The 14,132-nt window shown below is 46.7% G+C and overlaps 1 protein-coding gene across 4 annotated transcripts in view; it reads right to left on the reverse strand.

Moving 5' to 3' along the window:
- caska (calcium/calmodulin-dependent serine protein kinase a) overlaps positions 1-14,132 on the reverse strand; it is a 216,383-nt gene continuing 202,251 nt past the window's right edge. For 2 of the 4 annotated variants that reach the window (XM_039014836.1, XM_039014838.1), the window contains 7 exons: positions 7,382-7,578; positions 7,005-7,120; positions 3,044-3,124; positions 2,856-2,936; positions 2,389-2,591; positions 2,191-2,274; positions 1-1,706 (listed from right to left, as the gene is read on the reverse strand). In XM_039014836.1, coding sequence (XP_038870764.1) covers positions 1,530-1,706; positions 2,191-2,274; positions 2,389-2,591; positions 2,856-2,936; positions 3,044-3,124; positions 7,005-7,120; positions 7,382-7,578 — 939 coding nt within the window. In that variant the 3' untranslated portion in view covers positions 1-1,529. The remainder of the gene's footprint in view (positions 1,707-2,190; positions 2,275-2,388; positions 2,592-2,855; positions 2,937-3,043; positions 3,125-7,004; positions 7,121-7,381; positions 7,579-14,132) is intronic. The other 2 variants (XM_039014840.1, XM_039014839.1) reach the window with 1 other exon arrangement.

Consider the following 14,132-nt stretch of genomic DNA (forward strand, 5'->3'; position numbering starts at 1 on the left):
ACAAAGTATTTATAAAGTATAAATAGCCCACACTTTAGATGAGGCCATGCAAAAAGAGTTACTAATAATTAGTAAATGGTTTATAAGGTCCTATTTTAAACAACTTATGATCTTATGAATCATTAAATACTTAAAGTTGTGTATGAATAACTAGGTTACTTACATTTATTCATTTGTGAATCATTACTCCCACCTTTGTAAACTATTTACTAATCCATTAAATGCGTTATTATAAAGTTCTACCACACATTTGTTTTTATAAACACATTGATACCGTGGTCGATTTGGAAAAATCTGTTTTTAGAAATGTCATCTGAAATGCCAAGGTATGTGCATAGGTGTCAAGGTTCTTTTTGTTGGTTATTTCCTGTTCCCCTTGCTTCCTCCCTTGGTCAAGTGGAGTCTTCCAGACGTGTGGAATGTTGGTTTTCAGTTGGGAGGATGTTACAGCAGGACACTGGGGGAACACGGACAGACGGAATGGAAGCTTGCGAATGTCCAACATGCATGGGACCTCATTCAAATGTCTAAAACATTTATGGATTCATTTAGAAGAGACAGTACCCTGTCTGAGTATGTGTATGAAGGGGAGAAGGGGGTGGCTAGGGTTTTTATATATATATTTTTTAAGGCAAGTCAGTTAAGAACAAATTCTTATTTATAATGACAGCCTAACCCGGACGATGCTGGGCCAAATGTGGGCCACCCTATGGGACTCCCAATCACGGCCGGTTGTGATACAGCCTGGAATCGAACCAGGGTCTGTAGTGACGCCTCTAGCAGAGATGAAGTAGCTTGTGCCACTCGGGTGTAATAACATGTACAGTCAAAATGAACCAAGATGAAACTGAACTACATGAACAATAAGAGAGTGACAGAGAAAGAGGATGTGAATGAAGTAGACGATAATGGCTAATAAAGGAGAGGAGTAAAGGAGCAGATAAATAAAAGGTGTTGAGGATGACATCCAGATAAAAGGAGGTTGTGGTGTTTTTCTTCAGTCTGTCCAGAGAGAGAGGAAGAGAATACCCACAAACAGTAATTATAGTGCAGGGAAAGAACTACAACAGAGGGACAGCTAAGAACTACAACATCCATGATGGGTGGGCTGATGGGGGCACAGACAGTCACATGATGTAGAAGGCTGCAGTGCACTACTGGGGAGGAGATACAGTACTGTCTCTTTAAAACAAACATCTGCAAAAATGTTGCCTCCTAGATAATACAGACATGACAATACTTATTTGTTTATACAACACTACGGCTAGGTAGTCTGTAAGGGCAGAGTTTGATTGGCTGCTGAAGGTCATGTGCAGTACACAGAGGTTTCTGATTGGTTGAGGTGCTTTTCTTTTCCGAAGGAATGATGGGAGTTTTCGCAGAGATGCATCGCCAGTGAGAAAGGGAGGAGGGAGGAGAGAAAGAGAGGAGTCATTGGAGGGGAGAGGGGGGGGGGGGGGGGGGTCTATACAGGTACAGTGGACCCAGAAAGACACAGAGGGGAGGAGAGAAGGTGTTCCTTCCTATCCTCAGTAGACCCAGGACACAGGGATCCACTGTGCAGTGGTACAGACCAGGTCTATAGCCTCCTCTAGGTGTCTGATGGTCTCATCTATCTCGTTGTTGATTATGGTCTGGTCAAAGTAATGGGCATAGGTCTTCTGAAGAATCTCTGACTCCTTCTGAAGACGCTGCAATGACTCATCCTACAGAGAGAGAGAAGGGGGGTGAGAGAGACCTAATGAGACAGATGTCTTACCAATAAAGCACCATTAAATTAAACTGACAGAACGAGGGAGGGTATAGAGTGGATGGGTAGGGATTCAGGACAGTTCTTTGCTTAGCCTGGTGTTAAAGAAGGAATAGTAACCCTCACTCAGAGAAAGGAGTGAGCTGGTTTACTGAGGCAATATACTGTATAACACAATAGAGCACTACTGACTATGGCCAGCGTTTTCTCCACTCATACTTACTGGCAGCTTCCTGCACCACCTGGGGAGCTGAGAGCCATGCAACGGAACGCAAGAGAAACGGAAAAACTGAATCTCACACACAGCATGCAAAATAAATGAATGAAGAAAGTGATGAGAGAAGAAAATGGAGTGCAGAAAAAAGAAGAGTGGCTACAGCTGCAGACCGTTCCAATATTACAACAAAAAGGTTGACAATCTGTGTGTGTGTACGTCTTACCTCGTTGATGCCAGGGGTGATGGTTGGCGCGGCGATGAAAACAACGTAGGGAGCAAACTCTGCTGTCCGCAGGACCTTCAAGGCCTAATGGAGAATAGGTTCCAGGTCAGCTGGCCTGTGTGTTTGTGACTGTGTATTATGCCTGAGAAGACCCTCTGTGTTCACAAGCACAAGTGGAAAATACACTCTCCCACCCACCTGTGGCTCTACGTCCAGTATGGAGATGAGTCCCTGCTCGTGGATCTGGCGAATGGTCTCTAGCCGCGTGCCGTACATGGCGTCCTCGTGACTACCGTACTCCAGGTAGTCATTGTTACTGATGTCCTGCATCATCTGGTCATGTGACACAAAGTAGTAGTTCTTCCCGTTCTCCTCGTACTTCTTAGGAAGTCTGGTCGTATCTGAGGAGGGAGGAAGGGAGAGATGAAAGGGGGAGGGGGGGGGGGGGGGTTTGAGTAAGAACGATAACCACAATGGATGGTCAAAGTGAGTCAGTGACTGTGTCGTCCGTGAAATGGGGTAGGCAAATCTGTGTGTGTGTGTGTGTGTGTCTTACGTGGGATGGGGTAGGCAAGTGTGTGTGTGTGTGTGTGTGTGTGTGTGTGTGTGTGTGTGTGTGTGTGTGTGTGTGTGTGTGTGTGTGTGTGTGTGTTTGTGTGTCTTACGTGGGATGGGGTAGGCAAATCTGTCAGGGTGTTTTGTGATGAGTGTGTTCTTGATGTGTCTTCTGCCCACTCCATGGGCACCTTTGGAAGAGAGAGCAGTCAGAACGCAATACGAGCACACTACCTAATACCGTTAGCCAATACGTCACAACCCTCTACAGTATGCTAGTATGGATACTTGTACTTACCTAACAAGACTAGTGTTTTCCTCTTAAACGCAGGCAGTTTCACAACCTCTTCATACGTGACGAGATCTAGTTGGTCGAATACTGGAAAAAGAGGACGGAGGAAAGAGAGAGGGATAGTGAGATACTGTGAAGGAGAGGTGCAGACAGACTTCCATAGTAGTCGCTTACACTGGGAGAACACAGGACCCTAACAGTGAGGTGGCACTATAGGACAGAGAGAATGTCTGTGACAGTTAGTTGTTAATGGAGAAAATTATAGCCTGGGTACTGTTTCAACAACACTATATCAACATCTGGGAATGACAAGGACAAGGTGGCTAAAAGAGGAACAGCCTAGCACCCAGGCTAGCCATGAGATGAAGGAGTAGACATATTGTCTCTGACAGTTGGGAGATAATGAACTATGATGTTACAAGGATAAATAGAGCCTGAACTTCTCCTTGGAGTCGTATAAGTTCAATGGCGTGTATGTCCTTAAACCTGACACCATTAAATCAAATAGCTAAATCTGAGGAGTAATTTATCCTAACCCAGGCTAATGCGCTAATCGAATGAGATGGAGAGATTTGGGATAAGACTGTTTACATTTGGCAAACAGGGAGGGAGAATATTCTCAATGTTTTGCTTCTACTCTGAGGTTACACAGACTTTGTAGCTGTTAGGGTAAAACTGCAGAGCTGGTGAACGACCATTATGTTTAAGTGAATAACGCAGTGATACCACAATGTATGTGTGTGTTACGTTTTTACATTTTTGGAAATAAACAATGGGATAGATGGATGGACAGATGGAAGGGGGTGAGCTGAATAAGATGGAGGAGAGAACAAAGCACAGTAGGACACAGTACTGGACACTCATGGGAGTCTGTACAGCATTAGCATGTGTCCTTAACCTACCTACAGTGGAGGGTACTGCACACAGGGTACTGCTAATGTCACCTCTACGGTGACATGAACCTAACAGCTGTGTGTGTGTGTGTGTGTGTGTGTGTGTGTGTGTGTGTGTGTGTGTGTGTGTGTGTGTGTGTGTGTGTGTGTGTGTGTGTGTGTGTGTGTGTGTGTGTGACTGACATGGGAAATACAACACCAGGAGCACCATGTATTCTCTCTGGAATAGAATGGTCTCTCCTGCTATCTCTCCACTCCTTTTTCTCTTATCCTTGCTCTTTCATCCCTCTCTCTCTCTCTATATATATCTAATGGCTGAGGAGGGCTCACTCTCTCCTGCTTCCTGCTTTCTCTGCTGCTCTGTTCTTATTGTCTGGCATGTGTCCTTGACCTTAAGCCGACCTATAACCTTGTGCACCATGTGTCACATTCTGAGAAAGATATTCAGGGGTATCAAATGGGGACTCTTCCCTGGGGCAGATGTACCATGTTAAAATACAACTGACTAGATCTGAAACACTCAACACCAAAAAACTAAATATATGGGTGAGGAAGAAAACATAAAAAAAACGATCTATGTTCTTTCCGTTTTGTGCTGGATCTCTGTTGCTCTGAGCGAGAAAACAGAAACAAAACGGAAACGTTGGGACTGACACCTGGTGAACTAAAGGGTTAATAACAACGCAAATGGAAAAAGAGAAACAAAGTGAAAGAGAATCAGACCAAACCAAAAGAGGCGTTAGCTAGCCAGATACCATCACTGGTTGTTACTTACATGCAGAGAGGCCATTTTGAGGGGGACAGCGTGAGAGATGGACAGGGTCATAACATGGTTCAGTTACACAACAATACAGTAGTTACTATACATACAGCAATACAACAATACAACACTGCAGCAGCAAAGCGCTGACGCACTGACTACTTAAATTAGTCACCCAACAGAGTAGGATGAAGTTGCTCATAGACGATGATCTAGGGTCAGTATTGTATTTCTTCCCTTAATGGTTAGGGTTCGGATTTGGGCAGGGCATATTGACCTGAGATCTGTGTCTAAAGGGCAACTTCTACCCAGAGCACCACACTCTGGCCTCTTGAGGAGGGAAAGTAGGAAAGATGCATCTTTCTAGAATTAGAATGACTCCAGGCCCATAGGCCTTGTACAATGAACATGCTGCTAGCTATCCACCACATCACTTCTCATCCTCACACTAACTGTACCTGAGGAGAATGAGACGACATTCAAAATCAGACTATAGTTCATGCAAAACAAACTATATGAGAGACTCCGATATGAATGCTTAGAGCGCAAGCAAAAAATGTAAAGCAAAATTATAGCATGCTTTGCTGTTACTCGGAGAAGCAATATGAACATTCACAGTTGGTTCTTTACACATACAGCTTGCATGCATTTCTGGTATCATGCACTTGTAAGTTACATATGCACAAAGATCATGCCCCCAAAACAGGCTAACCTCTCACCATTACCAATAACAAGAGGTTAGAATATTTTTGGGGGGGAGGGAGTTGATATTTTCTCTTTCTCACTCATTTTTTACCATTCATTCATGATTATCTGAAATCATGGTAGCATCCATATTAATGTAAAAGGGTTCAGAAACATATTCTATTCTTATTTACAACAAAAGTGCCTCCAAAATGACAATACATGATTTACCATTCATTTCTATTGGGCACAACATAATCCGAAACATAACCAAAACAAACAGCAAATGCATCTAACAAGTGTGTAGTCACAAGCTAGTCACAATGTAGTCATTGCGTGCTAGGAATACGGGACCGAATATTAAAAGGTTTAGCTTCACTGTCCAAATAAATACGTAGGGAAGTTAGTCAAGAGAAGTGGGCTTTATCTAGATCTGGACCTGAAACACTCATTCAGGTTCCCAGCTACATTCATCTGTGTAAGCCTGAGTTGTTCTGGGAGTGCCCAGGCTTCACCATCATTTGAAACCCAGTTAAAGGGCAAAGATTGAGCAGTCATGAAACTTAATGTGGGGCAGGCAGGTCAGGGCTGTGTATATCTGCAACAGACAGTTCATGCTGCCAACTTTGCCGGTGGCCCGATACTCCTCCCTCTCTCTCCCCATCTCATTCCAGCTCTATAGCTCGGCTCCCATCTTCCCCAGTACCTCCCCTAACCCTCTCTTTCCTTCTCCCAACCCCTAACTCTGCAAGTCCTCTCCATGGCCCCTTCCCTTCCACCTCCTTTTCACCCTCCCTCCCCCTCTTACTGGTTAATGGTGTCACTTGAGCCGCTGCAGTCCTAACACAGACACACATGGCAGTGGCAGTTTCTCCTGCACATGGGCCTGGTCTGTTGAGACAGCCACCTTGCGATCACGGACACCCGAGATCCACAGACACAATATTTGCTTCCCTCTACATCTCACACACTGTGTTCAACTATCCATAGGAAACAAGAGGCTTTGGTGGCGACACAAAGTAGGTTTGAGGCATTCAATGTGGGCTACTGTCTTTAATGTGGTGAGTGTCTAAGGCACTTTGGAACACACTCTCAATCCCAAACCCTCTCACACACAACCACACATGTATATTCACATGCGAACAAGACATTAATGTGCATGCACGCCACAGGAGGCTGCTGAGGGGAGGACGGCTCATAATGGCTGGGACGCGAAAAATCGAATGGCATCAAACACATGGAAACAATATTAAGGTGCCACCAACCTCCTGTGATGCACTCACGTGCAGCACACACACTTGTACTGTACATGCCAACTTGATAACTGCACACTCACCCTCATATTTAAGCTTGCCCTTGTGCCCTAGCACCAGGTCTCACTGCTATGACTATGTCACTGGAGCCAGCAGAGGTTACAAGGTTCTGTTACCTGAATTCCCTGCTCTCCATGCCCTCCCTGCCCCCAGATTCCCTCCCTCTCCCTCATACCCGCATGCCACCTTCTCACACACGTGAGACTCTCACAATTCATGCAGTAACAGCTGAGGAACATTTTGAATGGATGTGAGTGAGTATGTACCTTCTTTGTGCTTGGTCAGGTATTTGTGAGAGAGAGTGTGTGTGTGTGTACCTGCGTTGTGCTTGGCCAGGTACTTGTCTTTGTACTGCTTCTTCTTCTTGCCAAACCAGGTACAGCTGGCCTGCTGCTCCTGCTTAGTCTTCTCCATGGCTATACATGCCACACGCCTGTAAACACGGCGGGAAATACACCCAATAAAACTCAATCATCTGCTCAAACATTCAAGGCTTTCTTTGGGTTCTTCGAGGGTGCATTCTGGGAGCTTAGATCAGGTTCTCTCTAAATATGGGTTCTGTGTTAAATTACTCTACATTCTAAAGGCTTTAGCTTGTCAGTTCTGGAGCTGGTTTGTAAGTCTGAATGATTCTCTAGATGGAGATCTGGGTTATATCACGTCGTGTGTCTCCTCATTGTGTGTGTCTCCTCACCACTCCTGGAGTTCTGGTGAGGGTATGAGCCCTGCAGTTCCATTTTTGGTGTTCTCCAGTTTGCCCTGCCACCAGTTGTGGTCGTCTTTACTGATGATCTGGATGATGTCACCAACCCGGAAGGGAATCCCGGCCTCCTTGCATGGGATGAGGTCATCTCTGGAGGGGTCATACTCAAACTGGGCCCTCACATAGATCTGTGACACACAGACAGGGGTAAGAGGTTAGAGTTCACGACGGAATGGGGTAAATTAGTCACTGATGAGGTAGGGGCGAGGGTGAGGGAGAGAAAAAGAGGGAGGTAGAGAGGGCTAGAGAGAGACAGCGAGAGAGAGCAGTTGTGTTGAGATGGGATGGGCATTATTTCCTGTGACGCCCGGTCGCCAGGTTGGAGACATGGAGACGGAGGAGTGGCGTGTGGCTATATAGACTAATGGGTTGCCAGATTGGAGACCTTTCCCTATGGGTAGTTCTACCTCACAGGGGACAAAATATATAAATAGCTGAGTGCTATAAATGAGCCTCTCTCTCCGGTTGCCAGGTTGGACACCTGTCCCTATGGGCTGTAGGCAGTAGTGTGCGTATGTCGCTGCCTGTTCGTATCCCACAGGGGAATAATACAAAACATAAGTTGTGGTATAAATGAGCCTCTCTTTTCTGAGGCAGTAAACTGATATACAGTGCCTACAGAAGGTATTCACACCCCTTGACCTTTTCCACATTTTGCTGTGTTACAGACGGAATTTAAAATGGATTAAATTTAGATTTTGTGTCACTGGCCTACACACCATACCCAATAATGTCAACGTGGAATATTGTTTTTCGAAATGTTTACTAATTAATTAAAAATGAAAAGCTGAAATGTCTTGAGTCAATAAGTATTCAACCCCTTTGTTATGGCAAGACAAAATACGTTCAGGAGTAAACATTTGCGTAACAAGTCACATAATAACTTCCATGGACTCTGTGTGCAATAATAGCACATTTAACATGATATTTGAATGACTACCTCATCTCTGTACTCCACACATACAATTAATTACCTGTAAGGTCCCTCAGTCGAGGAGTGAATTTCAAACAGATTCAACCACAAAGACCAGGGAGGTAAAATACAAATAAATTAAAAAAAATCAGACATTGATTATCCCTTTGAGCATGGTGCGGTTATTAATAACACTGTGGATGTTGTATCAGTACACCCAGTCACTACAAAGATACAGGCGTCCTTCCTAACTCAGTTGCCCGAGAGGAAGGAAACCGTTCAGGGATTTTACCATAAGGCCAATGGTGACTTTAAAACAGTTACAGAGTTTAATGGCTCTGATAGGAGAAAACTGCGGATGGATCAACAACATTGTAGTTACTCCACAATACTAAACTAATTGACTGAGTGAAAAGAAGAAAGACTGTACAGAATTCAAATATACCAAACATGCATCCTGTTTGCAACAAGACACTAAAGTAATAATGCAAAAAATTTGGCAAAGCAATTCACTTTTTGTCCGGAATGCAAAATGTTATGTTTGGGTCAAATCCAATCTAACACATTACTGAGTACCACTCTCCATATTTTCAAGCATAGTGGTGGCTGCATCATGTTATGGGTATGCTTGTAATCGTTAAAGACTGGGGAGTTTTTCAGGTAAAAAAGAAACGGAATGGAGCTAAGCACAGGCAAAATCCTAGAGGAAAACCGGGTTCAGTCTGCTTTCCACCAGACACATTTGTCACGTTCCTGACCTGTTTTCTGTTGTTTTGTATGTGTTTGATGGTCAGGGCGTGAGTTTTGGGTGGGCAGTCTATGTTTTCTGTTTCTATGTTGGTTTTGGGTTGCCTGGTATGGCTCTCAATTAGAGGCAGGTGTTTGACGTTTCCTCTGATTGAGAGTCATATTAAGGTAGGTTGTTCTCACTGTTTGTTTGTGGGTGATTGTCTCCTGTGTCAGTGTCTGTATGTTACGCCACACGGGACTGTTCCGGTTTTTGTTTGTTCGTTCGTTTTATGTAGTCTGTTTCCTGGTTCATGCGTTCTTCACGTTGTATGTAAGTTCGTGTCCAGGTCTGTCTACATTCGTTTATTTGTTTTGTAATTATTCAAGTGTTCGTCGTGTTCTTCAGTTTTGTTTATTAAATCATTATGTATTCACAACCCGCTGCAGTTTGGTCGAATCACTACTCCTCCTCTTCGTATGAAGAGGAGGAGGAAGCCCGTTACAGAATCACCCACCAAACCCGGATCAAGCAGCGGGTTAACGGACAGCGCACAAAGCAGGATTTCTGGTCTTGGGAGGAGATCATGGAAGGAAAAGGACCATGGGCTAAAGTTGAAGTTAATCGCCGCCTATGGGAACAGCTGGAGGCAGCTCGGAGAGCGGAGGAAACCGGAGAGAGGAACCGGCGTTATGAGGGGACGCGTCTAGCACGGAAGCCCGAAAAGCCCGTGAGTACTACCCAAAAATTTCTTGGGGGGGGGGCTAAGAGGTAGTGGGCCGAGGGCAGGTAGGAGACCTGCGCCCACTTCCCAGGCTAACCGTGGAGAGCGGGAGTACGGGCAGACACCGTGTTACGCAGTAGAGCGCACGGTGTCTCCTGTACGTGTTCATAGCCCGGTGCGGGTTATTCCACCTCCCCGCACTGGTAGGGCTAGGGTGAGCATTGAGCCAAGTGCCATGAAGCCGGCTCAACATATCTGGCCTCCAGTACGTCTCCTCGGGCCGGTGTACATGGCACCAGCCTTACGCATGGTGTCCCCGGTTCGCCAACACAGCCCAGTGTGGGTTATTCCACCTCCCCGCACTGGACGGGCTACGGGGAGCATGCAACCAGGTAAGGTTGGGCAGGCTCAGTGCTCAAGGGAGCCAGTACGCCTACACGGTCCGGTATATCCGGCGCCACCTTCCCGCCCCAGCTCAGTACCACCAGTGCCTACACCACGCACCAGGCTTCCAGTGCGTCTCCAGAGCCCTGTTCCTCCTCCACGCACTCTCCCTATGGTGCGTGTCTCCAGCCCAGTGCCTCCAGTTCCGGCACCACGCACTAAGCCACCTGTGCGTCTCCAGAGCCTTGTACGCACTGTTCCTTCTCCCCGCACTCGCCCTGAGGTGCGTGCCCTCAGCCCGGTACCTCCAGTTCCGGTACCACGCACCAGGCCTATAGTGCGCTTCGAGAGGTCAGTGTGCCCTGTTCCTGCTCCCCGTACTAGCCTTGAAGTGCGTGCCGTCATCCCGGTACCTCCAGTTCCGGCACCACGCACCAGGCCTACTGTGCGCCTCAGCAGGGCAGAGTCGGCCGTCTGCCCAACGCCTTCTGCACTGCCTGTCTGCCCAGCTCCGTCTGAGCCATCTGTCTGCCCAGCGCCGTCTGAGCCATCTGTCTGCCCAGCGCCGTCTGAGCCATCTGTCTGCCCAGCGCCGTCTGAGCCATCTGTCTGCCCAGCGCCGTCTGAGTCATCCGTCTGCCCAGCGCCTTCTGAGCCATCCGTCTGCCCAGCGCCTTCTGAGCCATCCGTCTGCCCAGCGCCTTCTGAGCCATCCGTCTGCCCAGCGCCTTCTGAGCCATCCGTCTGCCCAGCGCCTTCTGAGCCATCCGTCTGCCCAGCGCCTTCTGAGCCATCCGTCTGCCACGAGCCATTAGAGCCGCCCGTCTGTCCCGAGCCATTAGAGCCGTCCGTCAGTCAGGAGCCGCTAGAGCCGTCCGTCAGTCAGGAGCTGCCAGAGCCGCCAGCCAGTCAGGAGCTGCCAGAGCCGCCAGCCAGTCAGGAGCTGCCAGAGCCGCCAGCCAGTCAGGAGCTGCCAGAGCCGCCAGCCAGTCAGGAGCTGCCAGAGCCGCCAGCCAGTCAGGAACTGCCAGAGCCGCCAGCCAGTCAGGAGCTGCCAGAGCCGCCAGCCAGTCAGGAGCTGCATGAGCTGCCTTACAGTCATGAGCTGCCCTACGGTCATGAGCTGCCCTACAGTCATGAGCTGCCCTACGGTCATGAGCTGCCCTACGGTCATGAGCTGCCCTACGGTCATGAGCTGCCCTACAGTCATGAGCTGCCCTACAGTCATGAGCTGCCCTACAGTCATGAGCTGCCCTACAGTCATGAGCTGCCCTCCAGTCATGAGCTGCCCTCCAGTCATGAGCTGCCCTCCAGTCATGAGCTGCCCTCCAGTCATGAGCTGCCACCCAGTCCGGAGCTGCCACCCAGTCCGGAGCTGCCACCCAGTCCGGAGCTGCCAGTAGTACAGAGTTGTCCCTCTGTCCGGAGCTACCTCTCTGTCCGGAGCTACCTCTCTGTCCGGGGCTACCTCTCTGTCCGGAGCTACCTCTCTGTCCTGAGCTACCTCTCTGTCCTGAGCTACCTCTATGTCCTGAGCTACCTCTCTGTCCTGAGCTACCTCTCTGTCCTGAGCTGTCTCCTCTATGTAGGGGGGGCCTTAGTGAAGGTTCCTGGACCATGGTCGGGGGCGAGGGTCGCCACTCAAAGGACGCTAAGGAGGGGGACAAAGACAGTGGTGGAGTGGTGTCCTCGTCCACCGCCGGAGCCGCCACCGCGGACAGATGCCCACCCAGACCCTCCCCTTGAGTTTTAGGGGTGCGCCCGGAGTTCGCACCTTGAGGGGGGGGTTCTGTCACGTTCCTGACCTGTTTTCTGTTGTTTTGTATGTGTTTGATGGTCAGGGCGTGAGTTTTGGGTGGGCAGTCTATGTTTTCTGTTTCTATGTTGGTTTTGGGTTGCCTGGTATGGCTCTCAATTAGAGGCAGGTGTTTGACGTTTCCTCTGATTGAGAGTCATATTAAGGTAGGTTGTTCTCACTGTTTGTTTGTGGGTGATTGTCTCCTGTGTCAGTGTCTGTATGTTACGCCACACGGGACTGTTCCGGTTTTTGTTTGTTCGTTCGTTTTATGTAGTCTGTTTCCTGGTTCATGCGTTCTTCACGTTGTATGTAAGTTCGTGTCCAGGTCTGTCTACATTCGTTTATTTGTTTTGTAATTATTCAAGTGTTCGTCGTGTTCTTCAGTTTTGTTTATTAAATCATTATGTATTCACAACCCGCTGCAGTTTGGTCGAATCACTACTCCTCCTCTTCGTATGAAGAGGAGGAGGAAGCCCGTTACAACATTCACCTTGTAGCCAAATCTACACTGGAGTTGCTTACCAAGAAGACAGTGAATGTTCCCGAGTTACAGTTTTGATAAAAATCTACTTGAAAATGTATGGCAAGATCTGAAAATGGTTGTCTAGCAATGATCAACAACCAATTTGATGATTTTTGAAAATAATAAATGGCCAAATGTTGTACAATCCAGGTGTGGGAAGCAGAAAGACTCACAGCTGTAATCGCTGCCAAAGGTGCTTCTACAAAGTATTGTGAATACTCATGTAAATGAGATATTTCTGTATTTAACTTTCAATACATTTGCAAAAATTTCTAAAAACATATTTTCATTTGTCATTATGGGGTATTGTGCGTAGATTGGTAAGAAATCAATTTAATCCATTTTGAATTCAGGCTGTAACACAACAAAATGTGGAATAAGTCAAGGGGTATGAATACTTTCTGAAGGCACTGTAAATGGCACAGGGATCGTTAACACAGGGTTTTCTCTTTAGAATCCGCCATAGGTCTTGTTAAATCACAATCTACATTTTCTGTATCACTGACTTATTTAGCATACCTTTACGACCTGACTACCAGTCTTGTGCTACCATTCTTGTCTGATAAAGTAAGATGTATGAGGCAATATGTTGATTTCATTCATTTTCTCAGAGAATTGTATTGAGACCTTATGATAATGCATTTTGAATACAGTTTGACTAGACTTTTTACAACAATCCAAACACTATGGTTTTGCATTGTAGTTTTAGTGGTCTGAGTCTAAGTTAGATTGCACTGTACGGGATGGTGTTTTGGTTACAAACTATTGCTATTACAGTCATCTAAAAGGAATATCTATGGTTTAGCCATAGAGATAAACATTTCCTAGGATGTCTGCTGTTTTTATCTCTATGGTTTAGCACTATGGAGGCTACATTATATCTTACCTTGATGGACATTTTATCCTTGATTGGAGGTCTGGGTACGACCATCTAGGATGTGAAAGCATCACACACATCATGCAGTAAAATGACTACGGAGTGTCTACACACACAGTATGGTGAGCAGAGTGCGGGGGAGATGGAGAATGTTAAGCGTTAACTACTTTTGTGATGGTGATGGGAGGGGATTGACATGGATGATGCCACTTCAGTGTTGGAGATCAACTCGACTTTACTTCAGTTCATTGCGATGAATTGAAGTTTTCATTTCATGAATAGGCTATTGCTGTCGATGAGAATTGTACAATTCACAAATAAAAAGTTCAATTCATCCCCTGAAAGGAGTTGAAATGGAATTGACCCCAACCCTGGTTATGACGACGAGACAGGTCCGTTGGAATGCTTTTTAACACGCATTTCTTCCTTCTTCCTGGCTTGATTTTAAAAGATCTGAAATGACTGGATTGGTGAAAGACATGGAAGAGCTTTAACCTATCCAACACTGTCAGATCAGTGATCTATGTTATGGGTTTCAAACATAATGGCCATATTTGATGATTATGTCACATAGTGATGGGCGAGATTATAGGAGGCTTGGGGGGGTCAGTACCCCCCCCCCCCCCCCCCCCCCCAACAAAAAACTGTCCAATCCCGCCTATGCATGCATCTTAGTTATCTGAGTAGAGAATGACTGTGTAATGCTGTTTAATGTGTGACTGTGCAGTTCAGTGCT

Source organism: Salvelinus namaycush, chromosome 19 (assembly GCF_016432855.1).
Source record: "Salvelinus namaycush isolate Seneca chromosome 19, SaNama_1.0, whole genome shotgun sequence".
NCBI classification, from domain to species: Eukaryota; Metazoa; Chordata; class Actinopteri; order Salmoniformes; family Salmonidae; genus Salvelinus; species Salvelinus namaycush.